Here is a 26,737-nt window from a genome sequence, read left to right as displayed (position 1 = left end):
GGAACATGGGTGGGTTTGTGAGCAGGAGGGCCTCGTAGTAGGCATAGGGCCTCCCAAAAAGCCGCGGACTGGCCCTGATCTCTGTCTAATTTGTACCCAGTATGAGCTAGACCACATTGGCTCTCAAATAGGCCGACACCTACGGCCAGGTGTGCTTGGTCACAGAGCTGAAACAATAATTTTGAATGGTAAAATGTGAAATTTTGGATTTTGAAACTTGATGTCAAAGTTTGCTGTTTTGGATTTTGGAAATCAAACAGCAGCATTATTAAAATGCCGCTTCTTAGTGTTTTCCCACCGGATGAGTTGAATGAATGAATGGAGATGCTACTGTTCATTAAAGACTGGGTGTTGCAACATGTCTCCTCTAGATGTTGGTAGATCAACTAGCCTTGTTAGTCTGTCTATAGCAGTAGAAAAAAGCAAGAGTCCAGTAACACCTATAAGACTAACCATATTTGTGGTAGGGTATGAGATTTCATGAGTCACAGCTCACTTCTTCACATATCTGTGACTCATGAAAGCTCATTCCCTACCACAAATTTGGTTAGGCTCATAGGTGCTACTGGACTCTTGTTCTTTTCTACTCCTCTAGATGTTGACTGCCACAGAAAAAATCACATGGAATTTGCCTTATGCTGAGACAAACCACTGGTCTATCGAGCTCAGTATTGTCTACTCTGACTGGCAGCATCTGTCTAGAATCTAACATAGAAGGTTTTCGCATGACCTACTATCCGATTTTTTTTACAGGAGATGCAAGGGATTGAACCTGGGACCTTCTGTATGCCAAGCAGATGCTCTATAGAGACAGGCACAAACTGAAAAACGAACCAAAGTTCGTCACAAACCTGGCTGGTTCGTGGTTTGCGAACCCGCGGTTCATCAGAGCTCATTTCTGATGAACTTTAGGGCAGTCTGTTTGGTTCATTTTTTGATTTTTCACTGCAGACATCCTGGTGCCAATCAATCAGTTTCCTAGGCAACGGAGGTTGGGCTTTCTGTAAACCTTATGCTGACCTGGAAGTGACCTTTTGCTGATCCAGAAGTGATCTTCTGCTGACCTGGAAGTGGTGATTTGCTGGCCCGGAAGTGACATTTTCATGAACCAAAATGAACCGGTTCGTGAACTGGAGCAGGTTCATGAAAGTTTGGTTTTCGTGAAACATGACAAACCACGAACAGCATGTTTGTTTGTTTTCTGGTTCATACCAATCTCTAATGCTTTACCACTGAGCCACAGCCTTTCCCCAAGCCACAGAATGTCAAACGCTAAAGTCAAGTAACAGATACTTGCCAAACACAGAGATTATATTTGCCCCCCATATCAACTTTGAGAAAGATTGGGAGAGGGGAGCTTCTTCATTTCAGTAAGACATTGAAGGGTTAGAGGTGCACACCAACATGTGCATCTGCAGTGGTCTCCATGTGTGATGCACAAGCTAGCTACTTTCCTGTTGTCCACTTCACTGTCACGGCTCAGTAAGGCAGGCACCATATATGCTGCGAAAACCTCACCAAGTCCCACCGCAGTAAGTGGCTTGAGGTTTATAGCCATAATTGAAGAAAACTGGCTATTGTGAGGCTCCGGAGAACATCGTAAGAGCGCTGGCAGCCTTTAGTAATAGATGAATGTTTTCACTCAGTTCTTGAAACTGATAACTCAGGCTTATATGGGAACGTGTCAGGAAAAAAAATGTTTATTTGCAAAGCAATATATGCATTGCTCCCTTGTTCCTGCTGTCGAGATTCCCAGTGTGTCAGTGTTTGTCTAGACAGAAAATACAAAGGAATCAGGTTGTGTCACTTCAGTGCAGTGTCTGAACCTGCCTGTGAAATGTATTCAAGAGTAAAAAAAAAAAAATTATGCTAAATTAAATTAGTGTGACCTTCCTTTGGATTTTGAAGCCACATTTGTCCGTCTCGTAAAGCTTGGTGTATCCATCACTCGTCCCTGGGGGAAATTACAGAGAAAAATGGAATGAGGTCCCCTCTAATTGAAAAGTGACAATGATTAGGGGAAGCCAGATACAAAATGAGTTGAGGTAATTTTTTTTTATAAAGAAAATATAAATAGACGTGAACAGAATTATAAATGATGCAGTTTAGTTCTATTCCTCAAAGGCTTTTCCCCTGTACACTGTGTTCCTTGTGCATGAAATTAGGCACAGATTTTAAGCAATCCTCGCCCCAGTATTTGACAGAATAGCAGAACTGACCTGGCTAATGTATCTCTTTATATTTCTTCTAGTTCCTAAAGATAGTTATAAATATAAAATGCAAGAAAATTTGTTCCTAAGCATTAAACTTCAATGTACCAGCCTATCCTACGTACAGCATTAATAAGGGGTTGGTTTATTTAGGTATTTATATCTCGCTTCTCTCCCCGGTGGGGACAGAAAGGGGCTTAAAACAACATTCTTCCTCACTTAAATTTTTATACTTACAACAACAACTCTGTGAGGTATGTTAGGTGGACAGAGTAACTAGCCCAAGGTCATCCAGCGAGTCTCCATGGCAAAGGTGAGGATTTGAAAAAGGCTGCCCCAGAGCCTAGTCCAACGCTCCAATGACCCCAGCACATTGGCCTCATGGAATGCTGACCTATGAGGAAAGGTGGGAAATAAATAAATAAATAAATAAAACATTTGTATCCCATTTTGCCCTTGGAACAAGGACTGCCAGGCCTTCCGCCATGACAGGAGGCTTCCCACCAATTACCTCTGTTGCCCACTGCCACTCCAAGCCACAGGGTTTACCATAGAGTATCTGGTGATTCCAAGAGCTTCTCATTGTCACCTCCAGGTTGTTCCTGGAAGTGATGTAGTGACATCAGCGCTGGTGCCTATGTCTTACTCCCCCCCCCACACACACACACACATGCATAGGGTTGCCAAGAAACAAAAAGGAAAGCATAGCAAGGAGAAAGACGGGAGGAGGCTGGCCTCTTCTCTCTGCACTTCTGTGATCCAGGAGGACCAGATTTGTCATGCAGGCACGAAGAGGCCTGCTTTCCTTTTCTCCACATTTTCCACTGTTTCCAAATGACAGACGGGGGGCGGGAGAGCCTGGAGGGTGCTCTATAAATGTATCCAGGCCTCGTGGAACGTTGCTCTTTTGTTTTGTGGCACTCATTCACAGCAGGATTGTCTTGTCCCCTGTAGTTGTAGATATCTACAGTTGTCAGCCAAAAGTCCTCCTTCTAACAGAAGCTTCTACTTCATTTAGAGAATTCAGGGTCCAATTCGATGAGGTACTCGATGATATAAATTGAAGCTCTTGTCCCCTCCCCACCCCACATGCTTTTTCAAGTGCCAAAACAGCCAGCGGGGATGGCACTTGAAAGGTGTGAGGGGAGGGGGAAACAAGCTCTGTACCCTGAGCCCAAACAGAATCAGGTCTTGTGGCATTTTAAAATTACATTAAAATGGCGACGGCATCCTCGTGGCAGCCGCAAAGACACCATCATGTCTAGTTTGGTTCTTAGTCAGTGCGTTGGCTCATAGAACATTTAACTTCAGCCATCCGATCTTTTGGTTTTTCCATACATGCTGAAGTTTAGAATACAATTTGTTACTTGTTAACTCAAGTTTAAGATTCTCCAGAGTAAACAATTGAATTTTTTTAAAGTATGTGGTAGCAATGAATGAAATGAAATCCTGCCCTCAAGTCCTAGTTGACATTGGCGACCCCTGGTGGGGTTTTCATGGTTAGAGACATTCAGAGGTGGTTTGCCATTGCCTGCCTCTGCAACGCTGGTCTTCGTTGGAGGTCTCCCATCCAATTACTAACCAAGGCTGACCCTGCTTAGGTTCCGAGATCTGATGAGATCAGGCAATATCACATACTTTTACTCTAGATTGTAAGGAAAGGCAGATTGTGAATATCTGAATCCTACAGAAAGAAGTTACTCTTACAGCTTATTCTCTCATTAACTCGTGCAAATGATTAGCATCTCCTTTCATCTGATGCATTTATCTTTATCATCCTTGTGAATACTAATACCGACAAACACTGAAGAATGCATAACCTGAAAATAGCCAACTGAAATGAGATATCCTTTCCCCGAAAGTCTGTGTCTGTTTTTTTCCCCCCTTCAGCACTGCATTGGTTTATTTATCCTATTTATAAAACTTATTGCTTTTTCTGATCAAAAAGACACCCAAGGTGGTGTCAAATCAAATTCTGCAGCATTACAGACGTAATAAAAATAATGAACAAAGCAGTCTCTTTGCATGAGAGGGGAGGTGCGGGGGAGCCCCATCTTACTTTTGGCCTCTCGTTCTGCAATCTTAACAGTTTCTTTGTTGAAAGAGAAGGAATGTACACTTCCCCAAAACATAAACTCTGCAGCCTTACGCATACATATATGTGTTTGCGTACGGGTGCGCACAGACAACCTTTTCCTGCCCTGGCAGACAGGCAGTCATAAAATGAGGCTAGTAGAAAGAAGGTGGAGAGGGAAGTCAAGCGATATCCATGGGGCTCTTGTGTGAACTTCTGCTCTCCCCCCCCCAGCCCCCACAACTCTCCCATCAGGCAGACCGTGGTGGTGAGTGGCCTCTTTGGTGCGTGATGTGACTGCCAACGGCTGCCTGCCTGAACTCCACCCTTGAGGCTAAAATTGCTGTCTGCCGGTGTGCTTAAAGCTGTCTAGGACTCAGCCAACCGTACCCAGGGCCAAAGCAGTTAACACAAGGACAAGGGTATTGTGTGTGTGTGTGTGTCCCCCTTGGGTTCCTGTTACCTTTAACCCTCATGGCTGCAATGAAACAAAAGGGCCCAACACGCAATGCTTTCGGTAGCCTCTTGCCCTTTTTAGTTATGCGGGGAGGGTTTTGTTACAAATGGAGCCTTTGAATACCGCCCCCCCCCCCTCAAAAGGGCTAAACATTCAAATGAGGCCTGTGTGTGACTGGGCTTTGTCGTCCCCACTCCACCCCCTCCAACCTTGACGCCAGTGGTGCCACGTTTTGGACATGTATCTCATTACAGTACAAAGGAAAGCTCTGCCTTGTTCTCCCCCCCCCCCCGCTTTTTTGTGGGGGGGATGCGATTTAAAGGCCTCTGTTTGTTTACAGGCTTTTCCAGACAATCCCCAATGAGAGGCTGTGGCAGGGATGGAGATGTTCCAAACAATATGTGTACTATATGATACGCTCTCAATGGGGAGTAGCACATTTGCTTAAAGTGTTGAAAGGCAGAGGAAGTAGGAAGCAGCCAGGGAACGTACCCTGTTGCTGGGTAGATTTCTCCTCTGCCCTTGCGGGCTTCTCTAGTTGGAACAGATGCTGGCGATGTGGAAGCAAACAAAATGATAAACACCCCTATTTTCATAACTGATGTGTGGTGCGCAGTGGTTCTTTGCAGTTCGTGGGCACCCAAACACAAGTGAAGAATGAGAGCAGAGAAGTATTTGAGAGGCTCCCTGACCTGGATAGCCCAGGTGAACCTGATCTTGTCAGATCTCAGAAGCTAAGCAGGGTTGGCCTTGGTTAGTTATTGGATGGGAGACCTCCAGGAAAGACCAGGGTTGCAGAGGCAGGCAATGACAAACCACTTCTGTTAGTCTCTTGCCATGAAAACCCCACTAGGGGTTGCCATAAGTCAGCTGTGACTTCAGGGCACTCTCTACCACCACTACTCTACAGGCACTGTGTTGCTGTTTTTAAAAAGCAAAAACTTGTTTTCTGAATTCTAATTGGATATTTCAGCTACAGCCTTTCTGGAGAGCAGGATTTCGTAATCGTAACACAGACACACACATGCACACATCCCGATTGACTGCTAAACACTGCAATCCTAAACAGCTTGCAACCTGTATGACTTCAATGGGTTTAGGGTGTAACTCTGTTTAGGATTGCACTGTTAACCTGTTCTATGAGCTATTCTGTCCTTGAACACAGAATTCAGCAGCCAGGTGCTGGATAGGTCAGTAGGAGCTATTAAGTTAGATCTTTACATAGATGACATGTGAAGCTAGGTCACAGCTGTCTTGGCATTATAATGGTTGATCAAGACCACGTGTTGCTGTCAACAAAATATGTGGAATTGCTTTAGCCCTGTTCACAAGTTATAGTGGATGCTGGTACAATCTGTACAGTAGGATTTGGGTCCAGGGGCACCTTAGAGACCAGCAAGATTTTCAGGGTGCAAGTTTTCAAGAGTCAGAGCTCCCTTCTTCAGACACGGTGAGCTCTGACTCTCAAAAGCTTACACTCTGGAAATCTTGTTGGTCTCTAAGGTGCCCCTGGACCCAAATCCTGCTGTTCTACCGCAGACTAACACAGCTATCCACCTAATTCTATCCTCTATGTACAGTGTACGTTTGATTTTTTTAAAATATGTGCATTGAGTAATTTTCATGTTGCATTCAATGCATGTGCAGCGGAATAGGATACAAACTCCACATTAATCCAGGTACTGGTTCCTGGTTTCCATTGCAAAATGAAGGAGCATTGAGTGTTTTTTACAAACAAGTAAATGCAAGATGTACATGCATTCATTGTAACAAGTAAACACCTAAGCCATTGTTGCCTAGTATGATTGGCATGATTAGTATGATTAGGGGAGGGGAGAGGTGTTTGAGGGGGCCTCCTATTTTCCTAACCATACTACCTGTAATTATTGAATGCAAGATGCCAAAGACCAAACACGAGACCTTCTGTGTGAAAAGTTATGAGCTCTAACCGTGTGGGTTATAGCTCCTGACCCTTTGGGGAGAAGTTTAAGGTTGCGTTGTAACCATGCTTGCAGCTTAAATTCCATTTTACTTTGGGATTCATGAATATGTATTGTGAGAGAGAGAAGCTTTATGGGTCATCTGCTTTTTGGGATGTATGTCACAGGAGATATCTTCATATTGTTGATATTGTTTTAAATATAAGCTGCTTCGTGGTATTTTATGATGTGAAAGGCAGAGTAGCATTAAATCATGCAAACTAAAGAAATAATGGGATGAAATGAGAGTGTTATATAATCTTCTTTTATAAAACATATTCAGCTGACAGATCAGGGAATATGCTAAAACTGCATTAATTAATGCAGAGTTAGACAAGCAAATAAAGTTGTTGTTTTTTTTACGAGGGCCTGGTTCATAATTAAAAGAGTTCTTTGGGGCGCCCTGGAAAGAGATTCAAGAAATGTAACATTGAGGCCCATCCCGGGGCTGGCATAGTAGGTGCTCCTTAGAGGCCTCAAATGGCAGGCCTTCCACTTGCTTGGCAGTTATTTGCTTTCATTGGCACTTAACCACCTTGAGATGCCAGGAAGAAATCTCTCTGCCGATATTTTCTCTCCCTGCCCCCTGACTTTTTACCTATGTCAGTGCTAAGTTGTCCTCTATTCAGGGGCGTTCTGGCATCTTGAGTGCAAACTAGGGTAGCTGAGAGCAGATTCTTGCAAAAAATGGTTTCCATGGCTTTTCCTCTGTTCATAGCTTGGATAAAAATAGTTAGCATCGCTGAGTGGCGTTTGATGCCTTCTCTTAAATGTTCTCCCCACCACCACCACCTTGCCAATTTCTCTGTGAGTACTCTATCTATTCTAGATAGTGTTCCTTTGCTTAAAAGCCAGACAGACCAGATAGCGGGCTTGACTGGCTGGGATTTCTGTTCTGAACCTTTTGGCTTGGGAAGGTTGCTCCGTGTCCTTGAGCGCAGAGAAGATCATTCCACATAATTTAGGAAGTTGTGTTGTTTGTTTCTGTATGTCCCCATGAAACCCAAATACTTTGGTTTTCCACGCACCCCCGCCCCAACCATTGGCTAAGATGCTGTGATGTCATGGAATTTTAACAAGTCTGCTAAATGAAATGCTACAAGGGGGAGTTGCAGTTGCTAAAGAATCGGTTCAATTTCTGGGAGGAATTTGTCTTAGAAGTAAAAACCTTGTATCAGTCCTAGGGATAACACACTCTTTGTTGGAAGAGAGGCAAGTGTGTTAAAAGAGGCAATAGGGTTGAATGTTGCATATTGACATGAATAAGCTTGCTAGTTCTCTAGCTGTGCCCTATCCACAAGTTATAGCAAACACATGCACAATCCATATACAGCATACGCATGATTTTTCTTTATTGAAATGTTGAGTAGTTCTCAGGTTACATTCAATACGTGTACAGTAGAATGAATGATTTAAACCCCACATTTATCCAGGTACTGGCTTCCAGTTTCATTTGTAAAGTATTGGCTTTTCTTACAAACAAATCTACATTCACATATGCAGGATGTGAATAGAGTTGCCAGGACACTGCCTGCAACCCCTGGAAGATTTCTGGGGCAAGTCCCCAGGGAGGATAGCATCTGATTCAGAAGTGATACTATTTCTGGATAACTCTCTAGGAATTCCACCAAATCTTTATGGCAGAAACCATAGAGACTGGGAGGATTCCTAGAGCATAACCTGAAAGATACATCACTTCTGGATCAGATGCTATTCCTCCCTCCTCTTTCTCCTACCACAAACATCAGCAGAGGTGGGCAATCCCCTGGTGGAAGCAGGTAAATAGTATGGTAACCCTAGTAGAGTTGCCAGTTCTCCATCAGTAAATTCCTGGAGATTTTGGGGGTGGAGCCTGAGGAGGACAGGGTTTGCAAAGGGAAGGGATCTCAGCAGCATATAATGCCATAGAGACCGCATCCCAAAGCAGCCATTTTCTCCAGGGGAACTGACCTCTGTTGCCTGTCAGTCAATTGTAACTCCAGGAGAGCTCCATCCTCCACTTGGAGGTTAGCAACCCTACCCAAAAAGGCAAGACTTCTGCAGGGGTGGAGTTTGTACCATCTGTTTGGAGAACTTCTCAAGGCAAGAGCTGCTTGGGAATAATACTATATGTCAACTGATAGGGGGCATTGGGGTCAGCTTGCCTTCTAGATCTGAGCAAAGTGTGGGGGGACTGTATTCTCCTAATCACAATAGCGTTCCTACTAGAGGTCTCCATCTCCTTAAGCTAAACCGAAGTTAACTAGTAGCATGTTGTTACTTTCTTGTTCATTTGGCGGCTTGAGTTGTTTGTATCTCTCCCTCCCCCTGCTTTTTTTTTTTTTTTTGCAATGTACTTTTGTGCCAGCTCCAGCCATTCAAAATACCTCTGCCAGCTGGCTGAACTGAGCCCTGAATTAAATTATGTCTGGAAGTCTGGTATGTGGATGCCACAGGGAATGGCTTGGAATCAGTGTGGGTTAAGAAAAGCCTGGGTGTTTTTTTCTCTCTCTCTTTTTCTAACAGAAGAGCAAGGCTTTGTTTTTAATCAGCGGTGTGTCATTCAATGGATTTGCTGGGCACAAAATGGGGGGGGGGCTTGTTACCAGAGGGGGACGGCTTCCGGTTGGGGTGGGGTGGGTTTCATGGTACATCTTTTGTGGAAGACTTCTTTGAGGTTGGTAGTTGTTTCCACAAAAAATATTAGAAGTCTGTGTGTCGACATAAGCTTCAGTCGGTGGGGTAACCAACTGAAGCTTTAGTTAAACTAGAATAAAACTTGGTATATGTGTGTGTGGGGGGGTGATTGATCTGTGGGTGAAAATGATGCTTGAAATCATTTCTCTTTCTGTCGAGGGCTCAGGTCATGGTCAGAAGGCGTCCCATGTGGGAAGGTCCGTTAAGCAATCCTGTTCAGTACTTGGTTGGGAAATCAAAGTAAAGGCCAAGACCACCATTTCAGATCCACATAAAGGAACATAGGGTTGCCAGGTCCCCTTACCCTCTCGGTGGAAGGAGGGAACCTGGCACTCATCTTATTGACTCCCTTGTGTGTGGGCTCATGACTCATCAAGATGATGTCACTTCCAGGAGTGATGTCGTCACACAGGCCCCAGGAGTATGCCTAGGAGGCCTGTTCCCCCGCCTTTTCCCTCCACCGGCCAGGTGGCGGGGGGTGGAAGATGAGAGTAGGGGATCCCCTGCCCTCACTGGGGGACCTGGCAGCCCTACCAGGGAGAATATCTAAGGCTCTCCCAGTGTAACGGCACCTCTTAATTCCTTTGCGTGTGGTGTGGATAACCTATTTTCTTTGACCAATATGCCATGAGGTTTTTGAATTTTGTGCAAATCCAGTTCGGCTGAACCATTCCCGTTGGTCCACTGAACCTTGGTTATCTGAAGGGTCTTTATGTGCCACTTTTTAGTGTGGAGGGTGGCTTAGTTATTTGTAGTGTTTTCTGACCTATGATGGCCACTGAACCAATCTTGCACCTGAGTCCTTCAGATTCTATTAGATTGCCATTACTTGGTAACTGCAAAAGGCATTGTGAGTTGGAGAGAGAAGCTATTTCATGAATCATCCCTCACCTGGAAACTGCATGGGAATGCTGTGTGTGTGTGTGCGTGTGTGTGTGTGTTTGTGTGTGCGCGCGCGCGCGTGTGTGTGCCTTCAGTTCACAGCTGACTTATGATTACCCGATAGGGTTTTCAAGGCAAGAGACGAATAGAGTTGGTTTGCTATTGCCCGCTTCTGGGTGGCAACCCTAGAGTTCCTTGGTGGTCTCCCAGCCAAATACTAACCAGGGCTGACCCTGCTTAGCTTCTGTGAGATGATGAGATTGGACCAGCCTAGACCATCAAGGTCAGGCATGGATTCTGCTTAGCATGGCATATTTAGTTTTAGGTGTTCAACGGATTGTTTGCAGCTGAGGAGCAGGTGTTCCAAAACCTGACTAAACCTTACCAGAATAGGGCTGTCACCTGGTTAGTTTTAAGATTGCCTGATGTGGCGCTTCCCCTTGGCCTGGCCATATTTTAAAGTTCAGCCCCCGTTTTTGAATGCTGCCGTGGGCAATGACACCCATGCCCACCTTTTTCTGGGAAAGATGGCTGCCCTACCTCAGCTTTCTTTGATAATCTATTGGCCTGGTTGCCCATTGACCTCGTATCTATATTCTGTAGCCTGGATGCCTGGAAGTTCCACAGGACAGGACATCCGGATCCAGTATTTGAAGTGTTCCATTGAAGTATCTCCACTTGTTTTGCATTTCTGCTTTGCTGTAGAACGTTATTGAGGGCAGAATTCTGTTGGCTGTAGAATTCTATTTTTGTATCCAAATCCTTCCACATGGGTGACTTTTCTCCTCTTGTTCTTGCAGCCGAGTTGGAGTTTGTACAGATAATCATAATCGTGGTGGTGATGATGGTGATGGTGGTGGTCATCACATGTCTGCTGAACCACTACAAACTCTCTGCACGGTCCTTCATCAATCGGCACAGCCAAGGGCGGAGGAGAGAGGAAAACCTATCATCAGTAAGTAGGCCAGCCTCTGTCCAGGAAGGCACCCTCTATCCTCATCAAATCATTTACTGTTCACTTGCTGCTCTCCGGCGACTTTGACAACATTAAAGGTGTGAGAAGATCTGGTTTTGATAGTCCTCCCACCACCGTTTGAAGTAGGGTTGTCAGATGAGCGCTGTCAATCGGAAGATTTTGGGGTGGAGTGTGGGGGACACAATAAAATCAGCGTTGCACCAAATGCTGTGCCGTCACTTCTGGCATAAAGCCTCAAGTGACGTCACTGTGTTGGGGTAATGTTAGAGCTTTGGGTAAATCCTAGAGTGTCGCCCCAATGCAGTGACATCACTTCTGGCATATAGCTGGAAGTGACATCACTGTGTTGGGGTAATGCTAGAGCTTTGGGTAAATCCTAGAGTGTCGCCCCCAATGCAGTGACATCACTTCTTGCAACTTGCTAGAAGGGATGGAGTGGCATCAGCACAATGTCAGTTTTCCCCCTAAGTTTGCACTTGCTGCTCCACTGAGCCGAAGCAGCAGGGCCCAGGACAGGGGGGGGGGGGTCTTCCACTTTAGTGGGAGAGAATGCCCTTGTTCATGTTAAAATAAACAGTCTTGTGGCACCTTTAAGATTAATGTTCTTTCAGCGTGAGTTTTTGAGGACAAGAGCCCACTTCATCAGGTACAATGAGAAGATCCTCACTATGCACTTTTTGCATGGGAAGAAATCGGCTCTGGCCCACAGAAGCTGATGCTAAAATGAAATGTTGTCAGTCTTGAAGGTCCTGTTTGTTTTTGCTGCAACAGACCAGCAAAACCCTCTGGGATTGTTGTGCTGCTTCTTACCGGCTTGATTGATGGAACGGCTGACGGGACTTGCTGTCAGCACGTGGGTCCCATGAGGAGAAATGGACCTTGGTGTTACGTGGGGTCCCAAACCATGAAAGGCCTCCAGACATGCAGAGGGGCATGCTTATTGTTTGTCAGCATTAAGAGGGAAGAGCAAGATTTGAGTCCAGTAGCCCCTTAAAGACCAACTAGATTTCCAGGGTATGAGATTTCAAGAGTCAGAGCTCCCTTCATCAGATACAAGGAGTGGAAAAGGAAGGACGTTGGAAGACTCAGTATGCGGACTTTCCAAAGGCCACTGTATTTCTAGCTGTTTCTAGTGAACAGATACAGCATCTATTTTTTCCTATGTACGAATGGCTGGAGGTATACTTGACCATGCAACATACCTTTCAATTGTACATGGTTAGTTGGCACAATATGTTGAGGGGGTGCTTTGAGGCTGAGTGGTGTGGTTCTTCCATTATAAGTCGTCACTTCTTTGGGACACTGGGAACACAACCCAACTGGTCCCATTTCCTCTTTCTCTCCCTGATGGGGTCCCAAACAGGCTTACATCCTTCTCCTCTACTCCCATTTTCTCCCATGAGGCCAGTTAGGCTGAGGGTGTGAGATGAACCTCAGGTCAGCCAGCAAGTTTCCGTGGCAGAGCAGGAGTTCAAACCTGGATCTCCCAGGAAGTAGTCCAGCACACTAATCATTCATTATACCACACCAGCTCTTGACTGCTGCTTACGTGTAAAATGCTTTCTGCAAGGAGAAAAGTAGCATATCAAGGACTAATGATCTAGCCTGCTCTTCTTACCTCTTAGAGTGTTCAGAAAAGAGATTTTTACCTTCACCCAGCATCTGAATGTACTCTTTCACACATCTTTCTCATTCATTCTTCTTCACGTGCAGCTTTCTCCATAGGATGCAGGTGCCAAAATACTCTGCATCAATCGAAAACTTTACAATTTATAGGGGGGGGGAATTCAAGGCGTTAGATCTTGATTTCCTCTAGGTCCCCCAACCCCTTCCCTCTTTTTTCAGCAAGTGATGACAGCTGCCTTATATATTCGGTGTTTTTTCCCCCGTGAAGGGTGGTAAAGCTCCCCCTAGTGGGCAAAACCAAAAATGCAGATCCAGCCGCATTTGACACTTCAATTTATTTCGTCGTTTATTTCGTCGTTACCTTATTTACAGCCCGCCTTTTGAAGGTGGGTCACACAATGCAAGGCTTCATTTTCACCCCTCCATTCTCCCCAATCGGGACCCAAAGTGGCTTACATAATTCTCCTTTTCTCTGTGAGGTCGGTTAGGCTAAGAGAGTGTGACTGGCCCAGGTCGCCCAGCAAGATGGCTTCCCCCCCCCCTCAGAAACATTCTTCACAAAAAGGGTTTTATTACTGTATAGACTTGTATGTGAATGTGAGACAGCTCCCTATTTTCTTGATGGTGCACCTGGGAAAAAGTTGTCTTCCTTTTGGAGAACACAAGGAATGTATTGTCGAAGGCTTTCACGGCCGGAGAACGATGGTTGTTGGGGGTTTTCCGGGCTGTCTTGCCGTGGTCTTGGCATTGTAGTTCCTGACGTTTCGCCAGCAGCTGTGGCTGGCATCTTCAGAGGTGTAGCACCAAAAGACAGAGATCTCTCAGTGTCACAGTGTGGAAAAGATGTAGGTCATTACTTCCAATGGGACAACGAATTCTATGAACAGATGGATGGGGTGGCCATGGGGAGCCCACTCAGCCCAGTTATAGCAAACTTCTACATGGAACATTTTGAAAAAACAGCTCTAGAATCAGCACCCCACAAACCCAGTGTATGGTTCCGGTTTGTGGATGATACATTCATCATTTGGAGCCATGGGGAGGAAGAATTGATGGAGTTTTTGAATCATCTCAACAACATCCACCTGAACATACAATTCACAATGGAGAAAGAAAGTGAGGGAAAACTCTCATTCCTGGATACCTTGGTCATCCGCAAAGCAAACTTTCAGTTAGGTCACAAGGTCTACAGGAAACCAACTCACACTGATCGGTACTTACACAAAAACTCCAATCACCACCCCCGACAGAAAAGAGGCATAATGAAAACATTAGTGGATCGTGCAAGACGGATATGTGAGCCGCGCTTTCTCAATGAGGAAATTAATCATCTAAACCACGCACTTCAGGCAAATGGCTACTCCAGAAATGAAATCCGAAGAGCAATCAAACCCAGGATGAATCAAACAACCAAAGAAAAACAGTCTCCCACAGGAAAAGTGTTTTTGCCATATATCAAAGGAATTACTGATCAGATGGGAAAGCTTATGAAAAAGCATAACCTTCAAGCAGTATTCAGACCCACCCGAAAAATACAACAGATGCTACGATCAGCAAAAGACAGCAGAGATCCCCTCACCTCTGCAGGAGTATACCGTATACCCTGCAGCTGTGGACAAGTTTACATTGGGACCACAAAGCGTAGCATCCAGACAAGAATAAAAGAACATGAAAGACACTGCAGACTTGGACAGCCTGAAAAATCAGCAGTGGCTGAACATAGCCTAACTCAAACAGGGCACAGTATCTTATTCCAGGACACCAAAATACTGGACAACACTTCCAACTACTTTGTCAGACTACACAGGGAAGCCATTGAAATTCACAAGCATAAGCAAAACTTCAACAGGAAAGAAGAAACCTTAAGAATGAACAGAGCATGGGCTCCAGTTCTGAAAAACACCAGGCCAACAAAACACTCCACACCCGACAATAGCCCTGCAGAGAAGATTAGCACATCAAGCACCAATCCATATGCAAAAGAACCGCCTCAGGATACAGTGAAGCCTCCCGCCATTAGCATTCCACGCCCTGGGAAACTCTTACAGAATGACTCAGCTCAACCCCACCCCTCCTGAGTAGATACAAATGACCTACATCTTTTCCACACTGTGACACTGAGAGATCTCTGTCTTTTGGTGCTACACCTCTGAAGATGCCAGCCACAGCTGCTGGCGAAACGTCAGGAACTACAATGCCAAGACCACGGCAAGACAGCCCGGAAAACCCCCAACAACCAACACAAGGAATGTTTGGAAGACAGAATTTTGGAGTTGCCAGCTTGTTACGTGGGAGTGAGGGAGAAAAAACCAGCTCTGGAGGAACATTTCCTCCCCCACCCCACCCCCCTCCACAAAATTCCTCCTTTGTGCGGTCAGCTTCTTTGTTTTTCTTTTTTCAAGTGAGCAGTGATGCTGATGCTATGGTACACCTTAGGTTTTAATGGAAACCATCTGTGGTCCTCACCATCCAATAGAAGAGCGGGAGTGTTACCATGTAAGATTGGCTGTGGTAACCCAGCACTTGTCTCCACCGGCAGCCATTCTACCCAGCTGCATTAGCAGGAGAAATATTAGAGAGGTCCCTTCCATTTGCCTGGTAGGACCAACTGCCTTTGAACTCAGGGTTACCAGGCCCCCTCTACCTCCGGGTGGGGGGTAGGGGCCTGGCACTTACCTTGGGGGAGAGGGGGGGTCGCGTGTGTGAAGCGCGTGCACGTGCGCCCCCACAGGCGCAATGGTGTCACTTCAGAAGTGACGTCATCGCGCAGCCCCTGGGAGCATGGCCAGGCTCCACAGGGGCTCAAAACGGGCCCAATCTGTGCTGAAACGGGCCCATTTTTGAGGTGCTGTGGAGCACAGGAGCGCTTCTGCGCTCTGAAGTGCCTGAAAATGGGCCCGTTCTGCCATGGATCAGGCCCGTTTTGAGGCGCTGCGGAGCGCAGGAGCGCTCCTGTGCTCTGCAGCGCCTCGAAACAGGCCCAATCCGTGGCAGAACGGGCCTGTTTTCGGGCACTGAGGCAGGTCTGGGATCCCTATTCGGGGCGCACTGGGGGTCTGGGATCCCTATTTGAACTCCAGGCCTTCCCCAAATTGTGACTGGCTGCAGCCATTCCATCTTCCCATGACATGCATTTATATATGTCATTCAAGATGGCTTTCACACATGTTGGATAATGCACTTTCAGTGTGCTTTAACAATCATTTGTTTCACACAGAAAAACCTAGACAGAAAATGATCCCTAAAGTGTATAGAAAATGCATTATCCAACGAATGTGAAAGCCGCTGAAGAGTTAGGCTGAAATTGGCTTGTTTTCCTCTTCCCTTTCTGTCCCCTTTACTTTCGTGTGGTATGTATTTTATTGCAGACGTGACTTTGGATTGTAAATTGCCTTGAATGCAGTGGCAGAAAGGTAGAATATAAATGTCTCGAATAAGTTAACATAATGCGCTCTCTGAACAAACGTTTCAGCAGGAGGTTTCGAGATGCTTCTAGTATTAAATTTAAGGACTGCCTGCCTCCCCGCCCCCCCCCCCGCCCCTAGATGTGTGCAAAAATCAAACGTAGGAACTTGACAAGCAGCCAGCCCCCTTGATAAGGAACACAGCCTTCAGACTGGCTTGCAAACTTTTGCATCAGACGAGCTTTTTCTCTGGTACATCATGTTATGTCTTTGCACGTTGTACATAGCACATGGTAATATGGTAGGAGGTTGTACACTGGCATCTCCTAAAATAATGGTAGAAGGAGCACCTGTCTGACAATGGTTTGATTTTCATTTATATATTATTATATATAAATTATATGTCTAGGTAAGCAGATATATATAGATAGATGTATATGAGAGGTGGTGTTGTGTAGTAGTTAGAGTGTCTGACTAGGATCTGGGAGTGTATGTATGTTGTTCTCAAGTCATAGCTGACTTAATGATGACCGCTGGTGGGTTTTCATGGCAAGAGACTAACAGAGGTGGTTTGCCATTGCCTGCCTCTGCAACTTTGGTCTTCGTTGGAAGTCTCCCATCCAATTATTAACCAAGGCCGACCCTGCTTAGTTTCTGACATCTGACGAGATCAGGCTCACCTGGGCTATCCAGGTCAGGGAAGGATCTGGGAGACCCAGGTTCAAATCCCCACTCTGCCATGGAAGGTTGCTGGGGTTATCTTGGGCCAGTCCCACACACTCAGCCTAACCTACCTCCGAGGGTTGTTGTGGGGATAACTGGAGGAGAAGAGAACAATGCACGACGCACTGGGTCCTCATTGCCGAGAAAGTCCAGGTATAAATGCAGTAAATAAAGTAAATGTTGACCCTGGAAAGCGGGAGGAAAAAACAGGACTTCAAGCCACTGTGCAGGGCTTATTAAGGAATTTAGAAGGTCTTTGTGAGCTGTCCCTGAGAACTTTGGTTTGACATGACAGTCTGAAATGTCCGATAAATTTCTGCCTGATACATCATTCTGATCTTTGACTTCAAACACAAAAGGTCTAAAGCTGTCTGTGGAATCTGATCGATTTTAACCCAGTTTCAAAGGAGGTCAGATTGTTGTGCATGTAAGGGAAATAGATCCAGAGGAGTTATCCGTGTTCGTCTGTAGTTGCAAAATAGTAAAGAGCCCAGTAGCACCTTTAAGACTAACCACCTTTATTGTAGCATAAGCTTTCAAGAACAACAGCTCTCTTCGTCAGATGCCTCTGACGAAGAGAGCTGTGGTTCTCAAAAGCTTATGCTACAATAAAGTTGGTTAGTCTTAAAGGGGAAATAGAGGCTCCCGAGCTCTGCCTCCCCAACCGCATGCTCCCCCACCTGCCTCCATCCACTTCTTCTTCCCCCACCCTGCCCCATCCCAGTGTATTCAGTCTGACGTCAGCTGTGCTGTGCAGAACTGGATCAGCAGATGGGGCCATGTGATGCTTTAGCCCACTGCTAAATTATATATAAACCAGCAAACATAAGGCAGGGATACACTCACCACTTATTAAACCTGCCCAATGGGATGCTGAAAAATAAACATTTGTATGTCTCATAGCGATTCTCTCTTCTGCCTGTTGGTTTGGATGCTTGTCAGGCAGGCCTTGGAGCCAGCCAAATTTGGTTCCTTTCATCTCGTACACGGCCGCCTCGCTCCCTCCCAGTCAAAAGTCTTCTCCTCCACGTTATAGGAAAAGATGGACCAAGCCCCTTCAGAGACAGCCGACTGCATTGTTGCGCAGGCGGTAAAATCTGAGCAGGGTGGTTGTGGTTAAGTCCCCAGGGCCAGCTAAGCCCTTAAACATTCATAAATGCATACCCTCAAAAGCCACAACTATTGCTACAAAAACAGCACCGTGTGGAATGCTATAAAGAAGGGAGGAATGGGGTTTTTTTTTCTGAGCTGCTTGCATGCAAAGCGCAGCCACGGTTGGAGCAGAAGCCGTGGCTCAGTGGGTAAGGCAGCCCTTTTGCTTACAGAAGTCCCAGGTTCAATCCTCGCAGTGTTCAGAACCAGGCAATTGGTGATGTGAAAGACATTTATCTGAGACTGTGGAGAGCTCCCACCTGTTGTAGTAGAAAACAATGGCCTAACTGAGGCTGGGTCTGATTCAGCAGAAAGACAGTTTGGTCCGACTTATCAGTCTTATCTGATAAGGCAGATGCCTGTGCTTAGGGAAGATATCAAGAGCTGCTGCTTCTGAGGTTTCTCATCTTTGGCCCCTCTCTGACAGCAGTGGCATAGTGGGGGGGGGGGCAAGAGGGGCAGTTTCCCCGGGCACAAAATTTGTAGGGGCACAAGAGACTTCGCCGTGCACGTGGGAAGGTTGCCTGCATGCCAAGGGCACAGCTGGCTCACTGAGTGCCAAGCTGGCCTTCCCGCAGCGGCTGAGCTGGCAGCTCAAACCAAGCTGGCTGCAGTGGCACGGGCGGCTACAGCGCAGAGGGGCGGAGACTGCGCTGTGCCCGTGGGGAGCTGCCCACGCCCCCTGCGCGCCGACAGGGCAGCCAGCTCACTGGGCGCCAAGCTTTCTGCAGCGGCTGAGCTGGCAGTCAAGCCGAGCTGACTGCAGTGGCGTGGTTGGCTGCGGTAGAGGGGGGGCAACCACGCCCTGCACGATGACATCACTTCCCAGAAGTGATGTCATCACACGGGCCTGGGAGCATGTGCGTGCAAAGTGCACGCACAAGGAAGAACAAAAAAACATAGCGGTGAGACTTGCCTTTCCCGGGGCACTCTCAACCCACGCTACGCCACTGTCTGACGGTCACTCCACCTGTGCCAACCTGTGCTTGTGCAAATGCATGTAAGCTCCAGGGATTGGCTTCTGGGAGTGCAAATGGTCTCTCCTCCAGGAGAGGGAGAGCTCTTACCTTTCTCCCAAACATTTCCCCCCATGCAATAACATTGTAGAGGGGGAGAGTTTTCTCCTTCTTGCTGCCACACGAGAACACAATACTTTCATAGAAATGAGGTGGGGGTCTCTACTACCCGCCCAAAGGGTTGAAGACCCTGTTGCCTTAGGCAGTCTCTCAGCCTCTCCCCTATCTGTAAAATAAAGCTGAGCCTACTTAATGGAACTGCTGTAAGCATTACTGATATAATGTAATGGAAACATTCCAGAACACGACCTGTAAATGTCAAGCACCACTGTCTCCACTTAAAAGTGCCCTAAGTGAATCCGAGAGAAAACTTCCCAATTCCTCTTTTTAACAGGAAAATCTCACCAGCAGGTCAGATCATCGTTCTTTAGTGTTATTTGTTCTCTTAAGTATCTCCCCTAGTGATGCACAGAATTACATAAAACGTTTCCTTAGAAAATTAACGGTGCCCTTTTGATTTTAGCATTGTGGATTTTAAGGTAAATGTTGAAATTAAAGGTCTGGGGCGCACCTTGCGTGACCAAGCACGCCGTAGTTGCATAGCACAGCCTTCCATAGTATGGATGCGCAGGGGGTCGGTTCAGAGCTCAGGCAGAACCATGGTTTATTTTAACACTTGTTAGTTTGTGAAGCCACGATCCAACTTGCCAGGTGATCATTCAAATCCCAGTTTGTTCCAAGAAATGCTGGTTCTATCTTTTTCCCACCTGTACAGCAACGACCAGCTGGCATCTGAGCCGGCACTGCAGCGAGGGTAGCAGCAGGGAATCAACTGGGGTACCTATTACATATGCTGGATGCAATTGTAGCCAAATGAGGTTGCCAACTCGGATTTGGTGGCCCTGTGAGGGCAGATAGTTGGGGTTAAAATCCTGTAAGTAAATAATAAACTCCTGGAGACTCAGGGGTAGAGCCTGGGGGGAGGGGGGCAGAGTTTGGTAGGCAAGGGATCTCAGTGAGGTACAACTGCCATAGAGTCCACCCTCTCTGGGAAACTCTTTAGTCTGGAGAACAATTGTGATTCCAGGAGATCTCCAGGCACCACCAGGATGTTGGGAAGCCTGTTTAAGCCATGACTACCCATGGCTAATCAACCAATGTCAAACTATCATTTTAGATTCCTAAAATTTAGATTAACCATTGACAATGGACGGATCCTTGGCTGGATCTTGGCCCTAACCCTAGAACTGTAACTTGTGGATACATTTCACTATAGGAGGCACTTTCTTCCCAGGCCAGGAGACTCTTCCGTCAGGCTTCTTGCACCGGAGGAAAGCACCACCAGTAGTGGCTCAGACCCACAGGATCCGGCCCACAGTTAAAATGAAATCATGGCTTCACGCGACATCTGAACCAAGCCATTGTATTGCGTGCGTCACTCAAGTGTCGCAACTGAATTAACATGCCATATGAAATCAACTTTGGCAATCCATTATCGCTCACTCTAAAAGAACTCCTTATCTTATATGTAGTATTTCTGAGACAAGGTTTGCTATAAAAGAGAAGGAAGGAGGAAAACGTCTGGGCCATCTCATTTCCATTTAAATCACTTCTTCTCCCTCCCCCAACCCCCTCTGCCAGTGGCTGGACTACCTTGAGGCTGGTATGCAGAGTCAGGAGTTTCAAAAATCAGGACAGAACGGAGTTGCGAGGCATTCAGTGCTGCATACAAAGCCACTACAATTATTACATGTTTATACCATGATTTTAGCCTCTGCGTTGGCTCCTTGATGGTCCTTTTCAAATGTTCCGCACGGCTGGAATGAACATGTGTGTATGGGAGGTTATGAAATTGTGGTCGCAAGCCTTGGCCCCAGCCTACACATATTCATCAGAAGTGTACATGTAAATAGCTCTCTCCATGCGGACTGGAATGCTGAACAAGCAGAGTTCCAAATCATATCAGAAAGGAACTGTATGCGTGAATTCCAGTGTGGTATAGTGGTTAGAATATCAGACTAGGCTCAGCATAACCAGGGTTCAGATACTCACTGTGGCATGAAACCCACAGGATGTCCTTGGGTCAGTCACATGCCCTAAGCTCCCTTGTATATTGAACTGTAGATGTACAGGTGGAATTTTATTTTTGCTGCCTTTTATCGTGCCTGTTCAGATAGCCACCACGCTATGCTAAGAATGTGATCTCTGAACACAGAAGAACCAGGGCTTTTTTTTTCAGGGGGAACGTGGGGGAACGGAGTTCCAGAACCTCTTGAAAATGGTCACATGGCTGGTGGCCGCGTCCCCTGATCTCCAGACAGAGGGGAGTTTAGATTGCCCTCCGTGCCGCTCCAGCGGCGCGGAGGGCAATCTAAACTCCCCTCTGTCTGGAGATCAGGGGACGCGGCCACCAACCATGTGACCATTTTCTCCAAGGGCAACCCACTGAGTTCCACCACCTCTTTTCCCAGAAAAAAAGCCCTGAGAAGAACTGAGTTCACAAGCTTCACTAGGCATCTTTCCACAGGCCCATTCTCTGAGTCTTGAGGATGAGAAGAATATTGGCCAACCTCACAGGGCTGTTATAAGAATTATCTAAACATAAGTACATTAAGCACGTTGAATACTTGAAATGTGCTATGTAAATGCTACATGCAATGTATTCAATACCATTTGATGATAAAAGTGCTGTATACTAAAAGAATTGAGAGGACAAAGACTCACTGGAAAAGACAGTAATGCTAGGAGAAGTGAAAGGCGGTAGGAAAAGAGGAAGATTGAAAATGAGATGGCTGGCCTCAATAAAGGAAGCCACATCCTCCAGTTTGCAAAATCTGAGCAAGGCTGCTAAAGATAGGACATTTTGTTGGTCATCCACTCATGTGTGTTTTATGTGCCGTCAAGTCATCTCCGACCCATGGCGACCCTATGAATGAAAGACCTCCAAAAGTCCTATCACTAACTGATTTGCTCAGATCCTGCAAACTGGAGGACATGGCTTCTTATATTGAGTCAAGCCATCTCATTTTAGGTCTTTCATTTTTCTTAGCATTATTTACTTTTCCAGAGAATCTCATCTACTCGTGATGTGACCGAAGTACGATAGCCTCAGTTTGGTCATTTTAGCTTCTAGGGAGGATTCAGGCTTGATTTGATCTAGTACCCACTTACTTGTCTTTTTGGCTGTCCATAGTATCTGCAGAATAGGATCACCATAAGTCGGAAGCAACTTGACGGCGCATATCATAGACAAACTGAAGGAAATCTTAAACTTTTTCTTGTTCTTTCTAACTTTAGGAAGGAAGCTTGTGGCCTTCAGAAAGCACAGTTTCAGGAAATGGCGTAACAGAGGTAAGAAGTGCATTTAAAATATAACATTGCACCACTTGTTGGCTTGCAAATGAAATGCCGGCCGATGGGGAAGTGAGACAGAGGGCTGTGGCTCAGTGCTAGAGCATCTTCTTGCTATGCAGAAGGTCCCAGGTTCAATCCCCAGTTAAAAGGACCAGGCAGTAGGTGATATGAAAGACCTCTGCTTGAGACCCTGGAGAGCTGCTGCCAGTCTGAATAGACAACACGGATCATGATGAACCAGTAGTCTGATTCAGTACAAGGCAGCTTTGTGTGTTCATGTGACATGGGGCATCATCATACACGGTGTGACATCACTTCTGGGGAAGTGTTGTCTCACTGCTGTAGGACTCACCAGAAGCTCTATGGTTAAACCATAGATTTTCCGGAAATTCCTAGAAAAATGTGATATCACAGAAGCAAAGTCACATTGCATGCAACAATGGCAATTTGAAATTTTTTACCTACTGCCCAAAGGAGCAGTGGCAAACTTAAACAGATTGTTATGCTTCTCCTTCCTCTTTTTTCCAGCAGCAAGTCTACACGCCAAGACCGACAGACAGGCTAGCTGTTCCATCCTTCTTACAGAGGGACCGTTTCAATAGATTCCAGCCAACCTACCCTTATATGCAGCATGAGATCGACCTGCCGCCTACCATCTCTCTATCGGATGGGGAAGAACCCCCTCCTTACCAGGGTCCCTGCACACTACAGCTCCGAGATCCAGAGCAGCAGATGGAACTCAACAGGGAGTCTGTCCGAGCGCCTCCCAACAGAACCATCTTCGACAGTGACCTGATAGATAACTCAATGTACGGGGGGCCTTGCCCTCCCAGCAGCAACTCGGGCATCAGCGCAACCTGTTATGGAAGCAACGGCAGGATGGAAGGACCGCCCCCCACGTACAGTGAGGTCATTGGTCATTTCCCTGGCTCGACATTTTACCAGCACCAGCAGAATAACAGCGGAATGCCCTCTATACTGGAGGGCGGCAGACTCCACCCTTCGTCACAAATCAGTAGCCTCGAGAGCACAACGGCATGGAACAAAGATAAAGAGAAACAAAAAGGTCACCCCTTTTAAAAAGAAAAAAGAAACAAAAACACTCTGCACTTCTTACTAACTGGAGGGGGGAACGTTATTGAGAGACGGGGAATCGGTGCACAGAACAAAATGCCCTTCTCCACTCTTGTGTAGTATAAATATTTACATGTTATGTTTGGTCTGAATGCACAAACGCCAACAAAGCTTGCAAAAAAAAAAAGAAAACCATTTCTTTGTTGAGCTGTGTCTAGATTTTTTTTTATTTTTTTAAATGAAATCTGCAGCAGTCCTCTTATTTTTTTTTTCTTCCTTTCCCCTTGTTTTGTTTCTAGTTGAGCTGTGTGTGTGAATGCTACTTTTTTTTTTTTTGGTTTATTTCACTTAACTTTAAAGACAAAAATATTTGCACAAAAACATTTGTTTAAAAGATCTGCAATATATATATATATATATAAATATATATTAAAAAGATAAGAGAAACTGTATCTGTGTTTGGGGAAGCTGGAGTATTTTTATATGACAAGAGGCCTATTGCGAAAAAAAGGGGGGATTTTGTTTTTGTTTTTTCCTGAACTAGAATTTTGAGCCAGCTCAAAAAAAGCATGTATTACATTGTAAAAAAAAGAAGAAAAAAAACAAAACAAAAACATTAAAAAAACAAAAGCAGGGGTTTAGAATTATTTATATAAATGTTGAAATTTTGCACTATTTTTTAATATAAATGTGTCAGTGCTTGTGTTGGTCAAATGCCTCTATCACGTCTAAACAAAACTGTTAAGGGAACTACGTCTAAGTGAAGATTAAAGGAATCGTAGGGGGAAGGGAAAACCCGGAAGACTTAACCAAGACCAGTAAGGAACATCACGGAAGGACTGCATCTTATGTAAATGTTTTACTTTCCAGAGTCACATGATCAAGTCTCAAATCTGAGCCGGTTCTGTGGCCAAACGCTGCATGTTGCACTTGGGTGCAAGATACCCAGGTATGAAATAGACACTCATTGCTTCAGTAGCCAAGAGCCTGTGCGTATGTAAATTGCCATTTTTTCCCCCTTCTTGGCTAACACCTCTCTGTCTGTGTATTCTTAAAAGGTGAAAGTGTCTATTTATCCACGAGCGCACCCTTCCCAATTGACCTGGTATGGGTGCATATTCATTTTTTTTGTACTTCTATATTCGTTCCCAAGAACAGATTGTAATAACCTGCTTGTCTACCTTGCCTACAAAATCTGAATTTTAAATTTTTAAGGCTTTTTTTTTTTTTTAGCATGCATTTGTGTCTTACAATTACTGGAAGCATGGTTTAAAGTTTAGGTTTTTTTTAAAAAAAAAACTTAACGCTTACAACTGGATTCTGCAAAGATTTAACATGGAAGGTGTACACAGTTGCTTAGTCTTGTGGTCTAAGTAGCTCGAATGGAGCTATACCTAGGCAAGGCATTCTTCTGTCCCTTCAGTGTTGGGGATGGCTCTGTGTACAGACCCTACTAATGCATGGAGATACCGCCCAGCGTGGAAACGGATGTGGGGATCCCTGCTTGCACAGGGGATTTTTGTGTGCAGCTGAGCACCGTAAACGTAGGCATCATGTTCTTTTGGCAGAAGCTTTGCAGAACCCAGCCCATTAGAGGGCAACTGAAGGACCCCTTTCTACCGCTACCCTCCTTCTAATTTCTTGGGGACCATAAAAATATAAGTAGCCATTAAGACACCTTCTTTTAATGACTGAGTGATTGCTTCTAATTGTCTGTTTAATATCAAGCTAATCTGGTTCTCTTCAGCAATTAAGTTTTTTTTTAAAAAAAGCTTCACGATCTCATAAACCTGTCTTATAAATGATTTTTTTTTTAAAAAAAGACAATAATGACCTGAAAACCTGGTCTGGGGAAGCTCAATTTCCTATATGGTTTTAAATAGTCTTCATAACCTAAGGTTGGCCAGGTGTGAAGGATAAGGGCTTCTAGGTCTCGAATCCTTATTTGGAAAAGGAGTTTTTGTGGGTGTCCTGTAGAGCCGAGTAAATTAACAGCTCGGAAATTCTGTCTTTTACTTGAGTTTGCATCGTGTCATCGCATTTGGGGTCTGCACAACTTGCAGCCAGCCAAGCTTGGATGCCCTAGTAAAAGGGGCTTATCAGGTCCCTGGTGGGCCACTGTAGCTGGCTTCGTTTGGCACAGCTGGGCACAAAAATGCATAGGCCTATTTAAAAATCTGTGAATTGGGAAAGGAAAGCATATGCAGTCTCTGTACTAAAGCCCATTTCTGGCAGTCTCTGGGTTCCAGCCATCCATGTGCTCTGCCTTCACATTGAAAGAAATGAAGGGCACGCAGCAGCACGTGGTGTGATGCCCTCTTGCTACAGTCTGCCTCTGGTTTTATTTGTTCTTGCTAAAGAGGCAGTGGGCAAGACATGGGTGGAAACATGTCAGCTCCTGTGATGTATTAAAGGCTAAAGAGTCATGCTGAATGCTTTTGAAGGAAACCCTTTACCTCTTTGGAAGGCTGCCCTTCACTCACACCCAGGGCTTTTTTCCTGGGAAAAGAGGTGGTGGAACTCAGTGGGTTGCCCTCGGAGAAAATGGTCACATGGCTGGTGGCCCTGACCCCTGATCTCCAGACAGAGGGGTGTTTAGATTGCCCTCTGCGCTGCCAAGCAGCGCGGAGGGCAATCTAAACACCGCTCTGTCTGGAGATTAGGGGGCGGGGCCACCAGCCATGTGATCATTTTCAAGAGGTTCCGGAACTCCGTTCCACCGTGTTCCAGCTGAAAAAAAGCCCTGCTCACACCCATGATCATTGTGCATCTTCCTGTCAAGGTTCTGACCTCTGACCCCTTCAAACAAATCAGCTCATGTCATGTGATTTCCCCCCCCCCCCCAGTGCATTCTCTCTCTCGTTTCATGAAACATTTTGTCTTACAACGCTATTGTTTACATTTTGATATTGTGTCGCGATCTGATTGGTGGTGTTATAAACCCTCGTGGTGAATTTTGTACGTGATCCGAATGCAAGAGAGTGAGAGACAAATTTATGGAGAGAAGGGGGGGATATTAAGCATGTAAGGGAATGAAGCCCCCTGTATTCTCTACCTTGTCCATAGGTATTTAATAGCTAGAAGGGTTGCAAACTGACCAGAAAAACCTGTCTGGCCTGTTCTGCGTAATATGC

The 26,737-nt window shown here is 45.6% G+C and overlaps 1 protein-coding gene across 2 annotated transcripts in view; it reads left to right on the top strand.

The window, feature by feature from the left end:
• PMEPA1 (prostate transmembrane protein, androgen induced 1) overlaps positions 1-26,170 on the top strand; it is a 95,541-nt gene extending 69,371 nt beyond the window's left edge. The window contains exons 2-4 of one of the 2 annotated variants that reach the window (XM_054979212.1): positions 11,079-11,233; positions 22,473-22,526; positions 23,061-26,170. In XM_054979212.1, the coding sequence (XP_054835187.1) occupies positions 11,079-11,233; positions 22,473-22,526; positions 23,061-23,609 (758 nt within the window). In that variant the 3' untranslated portion in view covers positions 23,610-26,170. Of the gene's footprint in view, positions 1-11,078; positions 11,234-22,472; positions 22,527-23,057 lie in introns of both variants that reach the window. The other variant, XM_054979211.1, reaches the window with a different exon arrangement.
• The last annotated feature ends 567 nt before the right edge of the window (positions 26,171-26,737 follow it).

This window comes from Eublepharis macularius, chromosome 5 (assembly GCF_028583425.1).
Source record: "Eublepharis macularius isolate TG4126 chromosome 5, MPM_Emac_v1.0, whole genome shotgun sequence".
NCBI classification, from domain to species: domain Eukaryota; kingdom Metazoa; phylum Chordata; class Lepidosauria; order Squamata; family Eublepharidae; genus Eublepharis; species Eublepharis macularius.
This window is presented reverse-complemented; position numbering and strand designations above follow the sequence as displayed.